The sequence below is a fragment of the Aotus nancymaae genome, unplaced genomic scaffold (genome assembly GCF_030222135.1).
Source record: "Aotus nancymaae isolate 86718 unplaced genomic scaffold, 86718_ANA_hifiasm-v0.15.2.pri h1tg000040l, whole genome shotgun sequence".
In the NCBI taxonomy this organism is placed as follows: domain Eukaryota; kingdom Metazoa; phylum Chordata; class Mammalia; order Primates; family Aotidae; genus Aotus; species Aotus nancymaae.
In genome coordinates, this window is record NW_026988454.1 from 21,112,874 (window position 1) to 21,130,048 (window position 17,175).

The 17,175-nt window shown below is 34.7% G+C and overlaps 1 protein-coding gene across 5 annotated transcripts in view; it reads right to left on the bottom strand.

Moving 5' to 3' along the window:
- ADGB (androglobin) overlaps positions 1-17,175 on the bottom strand; it is a 212,328-nt gene that overhangs the window by 129,259 nt on the left and 65,894 nt on the right. For all 5 annotated transcript variants that reach the window (XM_012452674.2, XM_012452684.3, XM_012452694.3 and 2 more), the window contains 3 exons: positions 11,641-11,780; positions 9,099-9,185; positions 3,558-3,805 (listed from right to left, as the gene is read on the bottom strand). In XM_012452674.2, coding sequence (XP_012308097.2) covers positions 3,558-3,805; positions 9,099-9,185; positions 11,641-11,780 — 475 coding nt within the window. The remainder of the gene's footprint in view (positions 1-3,557; positions 3,806-9,098; positions 9,186-11,640; positions 11,781-17,175) is intronic.

Sequence of the window (17,175 nt, forward strand, 5' to 3'; positions counted from 1 at the left end):
GTATCAAGGTAATTTTCTCATTTTAAAAACAAAAATAAAACACAGCAAAACATGTACTGAAAGTTAAGTCCTAAATGGAGAACCCTCTAAGATTTTCCTTATTTGTGTCCTCCACTAAGAGGAAACACAGTTTTCTGACTCCAAAATATTTTCCTGTGGCACCCAGACTGCGACCAAAGTTCCAAACTAGCCTCTTATTGCCTACATGTCTTGGGTAATAAAACTCTTGTATCCAGAACTAGTCCCACCATTTGAATTCTCATTCATATACTCAATCTGTAAAACATGTTTTTCTTCAACTTAAAATACTTTTCCTGAAGATTTGTTTTTATTTTCTAACAAATCTCTCTCAATTCTGAGACAGAAATAGTAGATTTCTGCCATTTCATTATCTGCATCATCTGCAATGTTTGTAATCATCATTGGTCAGGTTGCTCATTTTTTTAATTTTCATATATAAAAACTGTGACATCTACTTATAATGTTTCTGAGCTGCCAAAATAGATATGCTTCATTTATTTATTTATTTATTTATTTTTTGAGAGAGAGTCTTGCTCTGTCACCAGGCGCCAGGCTGGAGTGCAGTGGCGTGATCTTGGCTCACTGCAACCTCTGCCTCCCAGGTTCGAGCAATTCTCCTGCCTCAGCCTCCCAAGTAGCTGGGACTACAGGTGCACGCCACCACGCCCAGCTAGTTTTTGTATTTTTAGTAGAGATGGGGTTTCACCATGTTGGCTAGGATGGTCTCGATCTCTTGACCTTGTGATCCACCGCACCCAGCCGATACATTTCATTTCTTAGCTTATTATTATTATTTTTTGACAGGGTTTCATTTTTTTCACCCAGGTTAGAGTGCAGTGGCAAAGGCTCAGATCACTGCAGCCTTGACCTCCCAGGCTCAAGCGATTCTCTGACCTCGACTTCCTGAGTTGCTGGGACTACAGGTGCATGCCACCACATCCTTCTAATTTTTCTTTTACTTTTTTTTTCTTTTTTATAGAGACAGGGTTTCACTATGTTGTCCAGGCTGGTCTTGAAACCCTGGGCTCAAGTGATCTGCCAGCATCAGCCTCTCAAAGTGCTGGGAATACAGGCATGATCAACTCTGCCCAACCCATATCTTAGCTTTTTCAGTAGACTTAACACTAAATTAGATATAAACATATAACTAATTTATCTTAACTACATATCTTAACTATATATAACTTAAAAATATATCTTAACTATAACTTTAATCATAGGATGAAACATTTAACCAGGAAATTTAGGTTTTAAAAAAGTTTGTTATCAGAATTTTATTTTGTGCATTTTCTATATATATTACCTTAATTCAATAAAACATTTTAGGTAGCAATACTTGAATGCATGTATAATTTTCAAATGGAACTTTAAAAGCTTTTAAACTTCTATTCAGCATTTTTGACTTAAAAATAATACATAATACATATTATAAATAGAAAAAAATCAAACTGTTTCACATAGAAATTTGGATAGTATACAACAGTCCTCACCAAAATGTGTTTTTGCCAATACCCTAAATAAGATTGCTCCTCTGTCATTTCATTCTACCCATCTGGCAAAACCCCACTCTGAATAAACTTGGCAGCTGAGGCCCACTGGAGATAATCTTCCTCTAGTTCTGCAAACCTTGCCATATCTATTTTAAATCTCTGTGAGAATCTAAATCTTCCACCTCCACCTCACTTTCATCTCATAGCTAGGCTGTGTATAAACAAAAAGTAGAAGTCTTTGGTTGGAAGTCCTCATCTTCTCCTAGCAAACCCGTTTACCCACCTATACCTGTATCCTCCCCCATGACCTGTGCCCACCTATGAGAATGGAGGAGCCATTGCTCTCCTCGGGTTGGCCCAGTTCCCTTCCAGCTGGGGTGTAGAGCTTGCTCCTTCTTCTCAGAAAACTTACACTATTGCAGTCATCTCAGAGGGATCTTCTCAGTCATCACTTCAAAAAACTCAATTCTCCTTCACTAGATTCATAAATATATATCCTGTTTGCATCCCACATTCTTCCCTATCAGCTTTCACTTTGCAGCTTCCTGTTCTTCAAGGCCAAGCTTCTCACAGGGTTGTTCATACATTATTTTACTTCCCGCTTCCTTCTTACTCCCCTCCAATGTATCTTCTACTCCCATCACTCGCAAGTGCACGATGACCGCCATATCACAAAACACAATTGAGAAATTTAAATTTTCATCGTAGTTCATCTTCTCACAATATTTAATACAACCTTAGGTTCTTGGAACACTTTTTCCTTTGACCCTGATGTCAAAATGCTCTGCTGATATTGTCCCTGCTCCTCTGGCCGATCCTTGGTCTTCATTCAGCAGCTCGTCATTTTGTACCAACCTCTTCTTAGACGTTCTGCTTCTTCAAGACTCAGTCTCAAGCCTCCCTCATCTGCTCACTCTATACTGTCTCTTTGGGAAATACCATTCCTGAATTAATTCTGCATGCATTTGTTAATGACTCCCAAGCATATATCACCAGCCTAGGAGTCTTGACATGAAAAATCAACTTAGTTGTCTTAAAGACACCTCAAATTCAAAATATTCAAAATCATTTTGTGATCTATCCAAAATGGTACCACCATCTACCCTGCTTTGCAACTCAGAATTCTACAAACCATCTTTGTCGTGTCCTGCCACTTTTTACTTTTAAATAGGAGAAAGATGTGTTTAATGGAAATTGAGAGCTGTATCTTCTTAAATCAATACTAGATTAATTCAATAGCATCACAGTAGAGGCTTGCTTTGGATTTTCAAAGAAAGCAAACTGTGGAACAATAATTTGCGTACAATAAACACCGTTATAAGTCCTAAAGTCCTAGAAAAGAAAGATCTTAATTATATGGCTGTTGTCACAAAAACTTAAGAAAGGATAATGACAACAAAGTTGCATTTCTTAGGGAAGCAGGATCCTCAGAGGCCCTGAGAAACCTCATTATAAGTTCAGCTCCATCGTAAGACTAACAAGGCACATTTCCTGCCAGTCACGCCCCACAGTCATTACATGTTTATAGCTAAAGATACAGCCTAAAGATACCTGCAAGTACACACTCCTACAACAGCAGAATGTCCAGATGTCCCAATACCCATAGCAATATGTCCATCTGATGCCCATAACAATGTACACTTTCAAGATAATTATAGTATGCTTTGATGTACTTAATGCACTAAAATGCCAAGGAAAACTTTTTTAAGTCAACAAAATACTAAATTTTGTCACACCGTCAGGACACCCGCACATAGACATAGTTTAGCTTAGGTTGGCTTTTACATAGATAAGACCCCTATATAAGAGAAACTGAAAACAAAGACAGCACATTCCTTTGCTTGCTGAGGACACCCTACTCTGTAACTGAGGAGTTTTCAATAAACTATCTCTTCTCACTGCACTCCGTGACGTGACTTGCCTTGAATTCCTTACTGTGTGAGTACAAGACCACTTTTTTTCCAGCAACACATTAGATCAAATATGGTTGTAAGGCATTTATATGTAATGCCATATTGAATCACATTTTGTTACAAAATATCTTACCCTTTTGAACTTTGTCACTTTTCTCAGGAGACTTTAGTGCTGTCAAAGAACTTTCAAGTTTGAATTCCTTCACGTCTTTTACTTCCTTTCCATCCTTTACTTCTTTTCCCTCCTTCGCTTCTTTCCCTGGTTCTTTTAATTTCGAATGTAACACTGCTATTTTGCTTTCAGAGCTGGCCTCATCTGACAGCTTAAACTCGGGCAGTATTTTTTTCAGGAGCTCCCAAACTTTGTCCATATATCTGGGGCTAAGAGAAAAGACATCAACATTAATTTCCAAATGATGGCTTTTATTTTTTCTTTGAACTTCGCAAGAAATTACTGAGAGAAAATTTAACTTGCTATACTTGCTATTTCATAACCAATTTCAATTGTTACCCAAATTTTTGGTTAAAAAAAATAGCATTATATATTGAACATTCAACAAGCTTTATTGATTGGCTGCTGTGTGCTGGGCTTTGCTGATACAAAGAGACCAAAACCATAGTGTTATCTCAGGCATCACTGACCCTAGCAGGGAAGCTAAGCATGTTAACAACCATGACAGGGAAAAAGCATGCACTTGAGCATCTATTAAGTGGCAGGCACTTTTGCATACATGATCACTTATGCAGAGCGTCCTTATCTTACTAGGCGTCTCTGTGGAATGTGACAGTTGTTTCTTGCTCCTCTTGTAACTCTTCCCTGAGGCTTCCATAACATCCCTCTTTCCTGGTTTTCCTTCTGTTGTAGAAATTACTTACAGACTCCTTGGAAGACTCCCTTTCTTTCTCCCTTTCTTTTCCCATAGCTCTCCTCTTGGTGTTCTTGTCATTTTACATAGTATTTCCTCATATTTTGGGTTTATCCATAGATGTGTGTAATCTCTAAATCATTAGCTCCAGCTTAAACCTCTCTCCTGACATCCAGACTCACACAGACAACCACCTAATAGATATCTGTCCCAAACAAATAATAAAAAAAAAGTAAGTAAACAAAAATGTCCTGCCTCACCTTCTACTTTGTACTCAAAGGGGGAAACTGAGAATGACTAAGACTCTCTCTTTAAAATTCCCTTCAAATAAAACATGGTGTCACTTGGATCCTACCTTTTCTCTGTGCATTGGATCACCTTTCCTTCATTCTCATCACGACTTCCTCAGCAGAAGCCCTCAGAAGACCCTTCGAGAATACTGCATAAGCCAGTTTCGCTGCTTCACTCCTGCCATTTGCTCTCCTAAGGTTCTTTGCATTCTTTCAAAATCATGAGTCTGACAAAGTCATCCTCCTGTCTATAATCCCTTAATGACATCTGATCATTTTAAGGAAGTTATAAAAATGTCTTAGCAAAGCATAGAAGACCTCTCTGTCTATCCAGCTCCTATTTTCCTTTCCATGACCACATCCTATTCCTCCTCTAGAATTCCGTAGCACATAATTCAGCCATGCAGATCCACGTGTTTTCTGGGATGACACTCCGCTTTCTTCTATTTCCTTGATATTTTTTATTCTCTGAGTCAGATTCCCCACCTCAATCAGCTTCATTCATTTCAACTAATCCTTTGAGATCAATTCACGTATTACCTTCTGCATGAATTAAGCTATAGGTTTCTGTTCTGAGTTCCCAAGGAGTCTTTTACACTCTTCTAGTATTCTAGTGTAACTTTTAATTTTAAAAAAAATCCTCATTTTACACAATTCGTTGAGCACATACTGTATCCCAGTCATTCCATATCATTGTTATAAACACAAAGGCACAACATTGAGCAATACAAAAGAGGGTCCCGTTCTTATGGACAATTTTACATCCAGTGGATGGATACAACAGAGAGAGAGAGAGAGAGAGAGAGAGAGAGAGAGAATAGCAGCAGTGATAACTTCCATGATAAAAATGAAATAAGGGAAGCTGAGATGTGGCATAACTTCGGGAAGGAATAACTTAGATTGTTGGATGCTTAACTAGGCCTAAGGAGTTGATGTTTAAGCTTCATGAGACCTAAATGTTGTGACATACCCAGCCAAGTGAATAATATGATGGAAGATCATTCCAGGCAGAACAAAAATAAAAGCAGCCCATGTAAGGACAGTAAGGCAGAGTGAGTTTCAAATATTTCAGAAACAGAAAGAAGACTTGGGTGACCAGTAAATGGTTGCCAAGACCCTGATGTGGTGTGTGAATCAGACAGTGCAGATCTCTGAGGACTGTGGTCAAGACTGTAAAACTGCATTCAAGTGTAATGGTTAATCACTGAAAGGTTTTAAGCAAGGAGAAATATATAATCTGATTTATACTTTAGAAAATTATTCTGATTACCAACTTAACTAGAGGAGGGTAAAATTGACCCAAGGAGACTAGTTATAAGTCTATTACATGTGAGCAGTGATTGAAAGTTGAACTAGGATGGTAATAATGGAGATGCAGAGAAACAAGTAGGTTCAGAATAAGTAGAGAACATACTGTTGACAGACCTCAGTGAGAGATTATATGTGCGAGGTGAGGAAAAAAAGCAATGAAGGATGACATGTAGTTTTTTCTTTAGCTTGAGTAGATAGATGGATAGTAGTGAAATTCACTGAGGTGATGCATTCACATTCTAGGAAAGGTGCAGTTTAGGAAGTTAAGAATCAAGTGTTCCTTCTGGAGATTCTGAGTTTAAGATACACTTTTGACCTGCATAGCTATGTAACTTAGGCAGTTGTATATAAATATAGTCTAGAGTTCAGGTAATGGTGACCAGGCATAATGTTGAAAGTCATCATCAGTTTGTTATTTAAAGTTATGGGACAGGAGCCCTGCTACACACCAACACTTAGTGGCTGTACAGTGGTTGAAGAATGATCCAAGAAGGCTGAGAAAGAGCAGAAAATAAGACAGGAGAAAAATCCAGAGAGTGTGTTTCTGTGGAAACCAAGTGAAGCAAGTGTTGTAAAAGGAAGTAATTGTTTAAGAGGGTCAAATACTGGGATGCCAGAAAATGAGGCAAGAGACGTGATCACTGGATTTGACAATGTTAAGGTCTTTGTTGACCTTAAGAAGAGGCGTTTCACTGGGGTGGTGGAGAGGGAAGGTCAAAGAGTCAGATGAGAAGAAATGGGGAGTTAAGGAGATGAAGACAATGTGTACAAACCACTCATTTATTAAGATTTTTTTTTCTGATGAAAACAAGAGAAATGAGCTGGTGGTTGAAAATAATAATTGGTTTCCCTGTGCATCTCTGATCTGCTTGACTGTCTGAACTGCCTCCTATTCATCATTGGATCCCCAGTACCCAACAGAGTGGCCTTTAGCACATTTTATTTTATTTTTTTATTTGATCCCACAACAGTTCTGCAACATAGGTAATACAGTCTCAACTGAAGCTTAAGAGATTATAAGTTGTATGCCATCACACAACCAGCAAATATTTGAGTCGGGATTTGAACAGATCTTTCTGAATCCTAGGTTATATTTTCCATCTTGCTACACCATGAAAAATACCTATTCAAACACCACAGAACGAGACCATATAACTTCCCAGACCACAGGCTTAAAGACAGGGTGGCAGAATGCTATGTTCACAGATGGACCATGCATCAGAGACATGTGCCAACAAGAGTCCTTTGAAGTGGTTGGGTTTCTAATTCCCATTCAGACATACCATTGACTCTGCTTCCATTATTAGATGGAAAATTAGAAGAGATTCTTTTTTGATTTTCCAAAGTAAAATTTTATGAACTTTCTAGTTGTGAATTATTCTGATCTCTTGTTTCTTTACCATCCTCTGGCAGACTTCTGATGATTTTATGTCTCTGGTACCTCTACTGACTATTGCACAGAGAAAATTGCACAGGAAAAACTGAAAGCATTCTATCAACACTAAGTATAAAAATTTAGAGAACTCCATACTTTTAAAATCTCATCCTCTCTGAATTTTTAAATTTCATTCTCTCTCTACATCCACATTATGTCAGAAAGTCATTGAGATATCAGGAAAAGGTTTTCCAAAAGAAGATATAAAAGAGTGCTATCTTAGCCTTTCCTAAGGAAAAAACAAGATCAGCTCCTACTCTCCAGTTATTTTCCCTGAAAATACTTTCATTTGAACAAAACAACACCTAGTTTATCCTGCTAAAAATATGGGTAAGATGGCAGAATCCAAGTTACTAGGGCCCGTCTTCAAGCTCCTTTAATCTCTAGTGACCCTGGGGTATTGCAGCTGCCTATCACCAAAGATGGGAGATGGTCCAGGTTGATAACTGTACTGTGGATTTAATCATCTTGTAAAAGTCAGTATCTGAATTAATGGTATATTCAGTTCTATTGTTATAATTCTTTTCTATGTATCTTATCTTGATTTGTTTCCAACTGTCAATGGTAAAATGAGAAAATAGTGTGTCTGTATTTCTTATTTATTAAATAAAATGAAATTATAAGTCAGCACTAAATTGAAAGATGTCTCGTTCTATTCTTTACCTAATAGCTGTTTTTGGACATAAAGAAGCAATTTCTATATATCTAGAATCATAAAGAAAGACTATGGGATTTGGACCAGCAAGACTTACATATTTCTGGTTTTGAGGAATTCAACCTCTTTGAGCTTTAGTACCCTCATTTGAAATGATGTAGGCCTAGTTGATGAGGTCATATGGATGATTAAATGAGACTATCCTTTCAGAACTGTGATTTTTAAATGAGAAGTAATATACTAAAATATCTGCTGCATAGTAGCTGTCTTCTTATGATTATTTCCATATATGTGCGGCCAATTAAAAGTTGTTTTTATGGTTCCATATTGAAGTAAGTGTGGTAGGTTTATATGCGTAAAGGGAAGTTTGCAAATGTTTTACCATAATATATAATTACCATTGTTTTCATATTTGGACATCAGATATTTACAGATTAAATTCATAGTATATATATAAGTGAGGGAGACCAGCACATGCCACCCCAAAATATGAAGGACTGCTGAGCTTGAAGAAGCAGATACACAGAAACTCGCTGCTTTCCCTCTATGTGCCTAAAAGACATAGATTTACAAAAAACAAGAGGTATCCTCTCCCTCACTCCCTTGTACCAGACAGAACAGATGTTAACCTCTAAAGACAGCTTTGGACTCCTACTGGCCTGAAATGGTACCAGAGGGATGTACATGAACAAGCTTTCTTAACTAGCCTTTATCTATCATTTATTTGCCTTCTTACAAGTTGCCATCTGTAGAGGTTCAAAGTCATTTTCTTTTGTCTTGTCACTTCTTTAAAAATGGACTGTTCTTGGTTGTAGATTTCCCAGGGAAATCTACATGGTAACAGACTTCTGTATGTTTTGCTCTTGTTAATGTGTCTTATGTTACAGGAGTCAGTTCCAACGAAGAACCTATGGGGGTCATTCTTCTCTTTCATAAGGAAACAGAATTTACATTGAAATTTCCAAGGAACTTTATATAATACTACAAAACGATATTTTCCCCCAAATTTTGTAAAACATGACCTTTCCTGAAATTTTCTTAAAGACTAAGAATATTTTAAAGAAATCTTGGGACGAAAGAAAAAAACAGACATGAGCATTTTAATAGTCAAACGTACTGAAGAGAAATGACTTCTGGTAACCACCCTGTGAGCGCATGAATAACTGTGAACTCTCCCAGTTCTCTCCTGTCTGCTAGATGGATGCTAAAAAAGAAAATGCATAATGTTATATAGGTAGCAAAATTTGAAAACATATAAAGATATATAAAGAGTAGAAATCATTAATAAATAGCAACATATCCTGATAATTCATTACAGACTGTATTAAAAAATACTATCCCAGAAGCCAAATGATTTGTTAAAAGACTGAAACAGGATTTATAATATAATTAATTTTATGTGTATTTGTAAAGCATGTTAATATACTTTATTTTTAAGATCTAAAGTAATACTAATGCTATATACATACAATACATTCACATTATATATTATAAAATACGTAAGTAGTAAATAATCCATTTTTATATACTTCCTTTAAAAACAGAATAGTCTCTTTATCTGATTTCAGTAAAATTATTCTAAGGTGTCTTTTAAGCTGTGTATTAGATCAGTTTCATCTATGGCAAGTCAAGATGGGAATCAGAAATCCTTAGATAACTATAGAGAAACCAGAAACATCTGTTCTATCCTGTATAGAAGAGTGGATCTGACAGCATAGCATAAAGTAAAACAAGGATGTGATTAACCAAATATCGCTCCTCTCATTTAGACCTCTTATTTTTTTCCGTGTGGTTATTAATCTATGTATATCTACACGCAAAAAAGCCGTATCTCCCTCAGCTTCTGCTGACCACGTCAATGGTGGTGTTAATGGCATTATCGACATACGTGTGCTTTTCTTCAGAAAGAAATCTTACTATCTTAGTCACATATGCCATTATTTTAAAATGTGCACTGCTTTGATGTTTATGGATTACAAATTTCTATATGTCTACCTGTTTCAAAGATAATAAATATCTATTGAGATAGATACCAGACTAGTCTAAATTCCTCATTGAATAAATGTATAAGTGACGTTGCAAATCAAATAGAAATAATGCTCTTTTCTTTGTATATCTCACATTGTCATCGAAATTACTATGTGTTAATTTTGAAAATGTAGTAAGTAAGCTAAACCTCATATAAAAACAATCACTATGTACTGTAAAAATCTAAGAAAAAATGATAAAAAAAAATTGTACCATGTACAGCAACTTTCCACTAGAAATTCCAAGACATGTATTATACTTAGCTTGTTGCTTTATTTACTAATTGGATTTTAAAAAGAATGAATAATAACCCTCTTACTTATGTTGCTATAAAGTTCTACTGAACTTTAGCTTTAAGAAAGATAAAATGCCACTCCAATTATCCAGGTCACGTACTCAATGCCTCACTGCTCTAGCAGCTCTGATTCTTAGAACTTCAAGTTACATCTGAAAACTAGAAACATTCAGAACACTCTTTTTTCCAAATAAACAAACATGCTACCAGTATGAATACTTAGTGCTATTCATCTACCTTAAAAGATCTGGGCTGAGTTTTTGTTAAAAATCATTGCAATCAAGTGCTAAAAGCTGGGTGAAACTAATTCCCAAAGGAAAACTGCAGGCTGGTAAGAAAAAAAACAGAAATGAAGAGGATGACAGTAGGAGTTGTTGTTTTTGTTTTGTAGCTTTGAGAGAGAAAAAGCTGTGCCTAAAGAATATCCACACAAAGCAGACCTAGCTTCTGACTGACATTGCAGTGTGTATAGAAGGGGAGGGGGCTGAGCTGTGAGCAAATGTCTAACATGTACTGTTAAAGCATGTGGGTGTGTTCTATTAAATATCTAGAATCTTTGACAAACTGCAGGAGGTGGAAGCATATACAATCCCAGGCTGTGCAATGAATGTGAAAATTCTCCCAGTGAGCAATGAGGCAAAATTGCCATGCATTTCCAACTGAAGCATCAGAGCTGTTTTGCATTGTTAGGGCCAGGATGATATGACTCCTTTTCTCTGGAAGTGTAAGCTGAGAGAACAGAACATAGCAGACATGCTTCATATATATTGGTGCACAATTCAGGCAGGAATATAAGACAGAAGACGATTTTTCAAGAATACTGTGGAAAATATGAGTAGTTTTCATCATGCATGTATCAAAAGTGATCAATGTTAGCAACATCATGAAGTACCCATTGACTTCTTTCAGAAAAGTTCAGGTTTTTCAAGATTAGTAAATTATTGTTGAATATGCAGAACCTAAAACTTTAATTAGATTTCAGGATATAATAGTCAGTATTTAGATAAACCAATATTTTTCTCCCACAAAACAATTTTTCCCCTATTAAACAAAAACATCATTTTCCATGATCAACTTACCATTCATAGTAAGACAACATTGAATATGGAATAATTATTGGGTTTTTTTTTGAAGGAATTTCGTATTATTGTTAACTAATCCAATAGAACACATTAGTGGCTTTGTCACATTCGATTTTATACAAGAGGATTTATGTTGTTTAGGGAAAAAAGCTTTTAACTAATTCTTAAAAAAATAAACCATGTAATACGAATGTATAGTTACTATTTTTGTTTGCCTTTTTTATACACGTAAGTGATAATGTTTCATTACATACTCAATATTTGCCAGCTTGATAATAGCCTTAGACAAAAGCATTGGCCACAGTTCAAATTCGTAAGTTGAAGCTGGAAGCAATAGATTTTTATCTTCATCAAAAGGCAGAAAGTCATCAATTGTTATCTTTCTCCAGCAACCCTAAAAATAAGATGAAAGAAATGTAATATCATCAACTTACAGTCTTTTTTCTCATAAATTATTGCACATAGCTGACATTATTATTTACTGTTTTCCAATTTTATTTTAGCATCTTACACTTAAAGACTGAGATACTAGATTTCAGTATTAACCAGGTTGAATATTTTAGCTTATTGCTTTATTTAACATAATCATAGCACACCTATGGCTATGTCAATATTGTCCTTATTTATGAGGTCTTGTGAGCAAATTCTTGGGAGTCCCTTACTGCATAATGCAGTAAATTAAGGTGTTTCAAGTAGCAGAATCAAAATATTATACAACCATGGATAAGCTTGGACATAATCAAATAACTTTATATAGTCAAAATACAAATTCTCAAAATATAACTTTTTAGCAATTATTGCTTATCTTGATATATCCTCACTGATCTTACGCTTCCAATTCTCATATTATTCCTACTCCTAATTAAATATTTTTTTAACAGGGTCTTGCTTATGTTGAAAGGGCTGGCCTCAAACTTCTGGGCTCAAGCAATTCTTCTGCCTCTGCCTCCCAAAGAGCTGGGGTTACAGGCACACACCACCATATCTGACTTAAAGATCTAATTTTTCACATACAGTGAATTAATGTTTAATAAGATCATCATATATTTATCTGTCTGCATATTACTTATAATTAAAAGCATAAAACAAATGAAAATCTTAATGTTTGTGAACTCAAATAATCATCTTTTCTTTTACTTTGGTTTTACATACTAAGTTTCATTATGAATTCATTCCTTTGCCAAAAAAAAATATTTTCAACAGTGGTGTCAAGTATTGTGAACCTAAGTATCTGCATAACACATGTACTATAACATTGAATTACTTATAGTCTACTGAGGGAAGGCAAATATGCAAATAACTTCAAATACACTATGTTTAAAGTGCTCTAGAACCAGAAAGGAAAGTGTGACTAAATGTGCTGGAGAAGCTCTTCATAAGAAAGTGACATTTGAACTGAAGATTCAAGAAACAGCATAATACTTTCAAGTAGATAGAAGCAATAAGGTGAAAATGTTTTCTCTGTATGACACTTGTAACCCTGAACTTCACATCACCTTATTTAGTGGTTATATATTTTTTTCTTTCTTCCTTAACAGATAATGTAGGGCAAGACAGGGTTACAGTCAATGGTGTTTAGCCATAACCTCTTCTAATTTCAAGTTAAATGATCATCAAGAAAACGCAGAGAAATAAGCCATATGCAAAAGGATAAATACTGTATGATTACTGAATACATTTACATCTATATTGAACATATCTATCCCAAATATATAAAAAAATACTGTGTGTGTGTGTGCATATCTGTGTATACATATGGAACATTTCTTCTCAAAATTCATGTGTTGAAATCCTAATGTCCGATGTGATAGAATTAGATAAAAAAGGAGGGTAAGGCCCTCATGAATGGGATTTGTGCCCTTTTAAGAAGCTGAAAAAAAAAAAAAGTTTTCCTCTTCCACCATGTAAGTTTATGGCAAGAAAATGGACAGCCACTTATGAACCAAGGAGCAGGGCTTTGCCAGGCACCAACTCTACCAATGTCTTGATCTTGGACTTCCCAGCCTCCAGAAGTATAAAAAATAAATTTCTGTTGTTTATAAGTCACCAGTCTATGGTATTCTGGTATAGCAACCTGAGTTGTTACAAGACTAATATTATTAAGGTTATATATACTTATATACATTTAGTATATAAGGTTATATATACTTATATACATTTAGTGTAAAAGGTTATATATATTTATAACATATTATATACAATATAGCCTTAATATAATGTATAACCTTAATATGATTATTATTCTCTATATTAAGATGTAAATATTAACAAGATATATTATTATTAAGATTAAGATATATATTACATACATTATGACATATATATTTACATATGTAATATATAATATTGTTTTTATGTATAGTACATATAAGAAGATTGTGGAATGAAATCTTATAACCTGGGTAGCAAACAAAAGTGGCAGACTAGAATAGCACATCAGAGGCTTTATAAACTAAACTGGCATTTGAGACACAGCCCATAAATGTGAGCCAGGATGTGCCTTCTGAATCTAAAAAAGGTTGACTAATTGCTAAAATATAATACTAATTAACAATCAGAGTTGTAAAACATAACACTAAAAATATTTAGGAAACTGTATAAAATTACCTCTTGCACCAAAAGCCAGAGAAGTCTCAATTTTAATGGGAAAATATAATCAACAGACCATAAAAACAAAATGACAGAGGGATTAGAAAAATTAAATAAGCAATTTATAGCAATTCTAATAAAAATGTTCCAACAAACAATTATGAAAACTCTTGAAACAAATTCAAGAATAGAAACTCTCAGCAAAGAAATAGAAAATATAAAGGCATACAAATAGAAATTTTAAACTTAAAATTAAACTAAAAAGCAACTCTCAAGTTGATGAGATCAATAGCAGAATACAGATAATAGAAATTAATGAACTGGACATTAGATCAATAGAAATCATGAATAATAGGAAAATATAGTATCAGCAATCACATAAGGCTCAGGGACCTGTGTGGATAATGCAAAAAGATATAATATTCATGTCACTGTAGTCACTGAAAAAAAGAAAAAAAAGAGTGTGGGCCTAAAAATATATTTGAAGGAATAATGGCTGAAAACTCTCCCAAATTGTCTTAAGACATAAACCTACAAATTCAAGGAGCTCAGACTAAACCAAGTAGGATAAACTCAAAGAATTCTACAGCCAGGAATATCAAATTCAAACTTCTTAAAGGTTAAGACAAAAGAAAAAGGGCTTGAAAGCCAGCAGCAAGAAAAGACTCGTCAGAAGGGAAGGGCAGACTGCCCCCCAGGAGCCAGGGAGGCCAGAAGGATAATTCCGGCCAGCCTTCAGGATAATTCCAGAAGGCTGGAAAATTAATGGCACACTAAATGTCAAATGCTGAAAGAAAAGTACTGCTAACCAAGAATCATATTACTAAGGACAATATTATTTAGGAAAAAGAGTAAAATAAACACATTCTCAGATAAAGGAAAGATAAGATAATTTGTCATCATCAGACTGACTCAAAAGGAATGGTGAAAGAAAATTTTTCAGAAAAAGAGAGAAAGGAGAATAAAAGGAAAAATGAAACATCAAGAATGAGAAAGAGTAAAGGAAAAATTTTACATGCCAGTTAAAATTTTTACTTAAAAATTAAAAAATAAAAAGTGAACATATGACTAAATATGGTAATCTTCTCTTCAAATTTTTATTGTATTTGAATATAAAAGCAAAATTATGATGAGGTTTTCAATATATACATAGGAAATGTTTAAGAAAACTATATCAGTGGTCGGATGTGGTCTCACACTTGTAATCCCAACACTTTAGGAGGGCAAGACGAGAGGATCACTTGATGTCAGGAGTTCAAGATCAGCCTATAGTGAGACCCTGTCTCTACAAAAAAATAAAATTAGGCATGACGATGGCATGCCTGTAGTTCTAGCTACTGAGGCAGGAGGATCAATTGAGCCCAGGAGTTTGAGGCTGCAGTGAGCTATGATTGTGCCACTGTACTCAAGACTGAGCAACAGAGTCAGACCCTATCTCTAAAAAAAAAAAAAAAAGAAAGAAAAGAAAACTATATTAGAAAAGGAGGAATATAAATGGGATTAATTGGTGGTAAAATATTTATATTCCAGTTTAAGTGGTGAAATGTTGATACTAGTTGACTATGATAAGCTATGCATGTATATTTCAATTCATAGAGCAAAGAAATTTGCTTGAAAGCACTATAGGTAAATTAAAATGAAATCCTACGGAATGTCCAAGAAACATGCAGGAGTATAGGAAAAGGGATAAAGAATTCAATAAATACAGAGTAACACAAAAAATAAGAAAGATAACAAAGAATAAACAAATAATAAAATTACAGACTCAAATTCTGATTACATCAAATATAAATGTTCTATACAAACAAATGAAAATATAAGGGTAACTTGAATATACTTATGAAAAATTAAGAATTTGCCAATATTTTGATGGAATAATTCTATAAGGTAGAAATCCTAGCAAAAGAAGTCCGTACAAATGGGCAAAGACTATATACATAAAGATGAAATTTTACAGCATTGTTTCAAACACTAGTCCTAACTTAAATCTCTACCAATATGAAATTAGCAAAGTACACGTATTTACCTATATCATACAAGGAGTACAAAGCAGATCAATATATATTAGCATAGAAAACATCTATGTGTAAGGAATAGTTTACAGAATAATATGTTTATATGACCCTATTGTTATAAATTAGATACAATAGTTTTATGTGTGTTTATAAGAATAGAAGAAAGCTTAGAAGGATATACATAAGACATTTGCGGTGATTAAATAGGGTAAAATTACAGGGAAGTTTCATTGGCTACTTTGAACATTTTGATAGTAGTTGAATTTCTTAATTAAAAGCATGTATAATATTACAAATAATAAAATAAATCATTTCCATTTCGGAACAAAGTAATTGAATGACAGAAAAATAATTTGTTATAGTTTGTATCTTGAAAACATTGTTCCTTAAATTTAATGAACAAAAATGTCACTGGATAAGAGAGTTTACTTATAATGCAGGATTGCAGGCTCTACCCTGGAAATTCAAACTCAGGAGGTCTGGAGTGGGGCACAGGCAGCAGGTGTTCTAAGTAAGACAGCTGGTGTTGATGTTGGGGGGTTTCTGCACCCCATAGTTAGGAAACTCTGAATTCTACAATAACATTGTGATTAAGCAGTAGAAGGCTCAATCAGAAATAAAAGCAAATGCATCTTTATATAAATATATTGATGGCAACTGAGAAAGATTATTGGTCCTAATGTGTGTGTTTTCTCTGTTTATCAGAGACAAATGAAAGCACAGAGACAGTCAGAGAAAAGCTGCCAACAGCAATACATATTTCAAGTGGAGAGCAATAGCTAACCTGCTTCTTTCAGGGAGCCAAAGGAATGCTGCCATTGGAAGGCACTTGACGAAATGGTATGTGTCCCAGTATTAGTATTATCATTCCCAGGTGAACGAGGGGAGAGAGCTGCTCTGTGTCATAACCTTGTTCTTAATGCTACTCAATAAATTTTTATCTGACTGAAGTCAAAGAACCTAGATGCAATTTACTTAGAATCCAAACTGGAAATAATGAAAATACTCTTATGGAACAAATGAAAAGCTGATGTGAAAATCAGAATTTTAAATATCATGCAGATAGGCTCCGAATGGTTGGTTTGGCTCAAAGTGATAAAGGTAAATGCTCTAAGAGACAAAGCGAAAGAGGGAGAATATTTGTGATAAGGCAGAGAAGAAAAATCGAATTCCAATAAGAAAAAG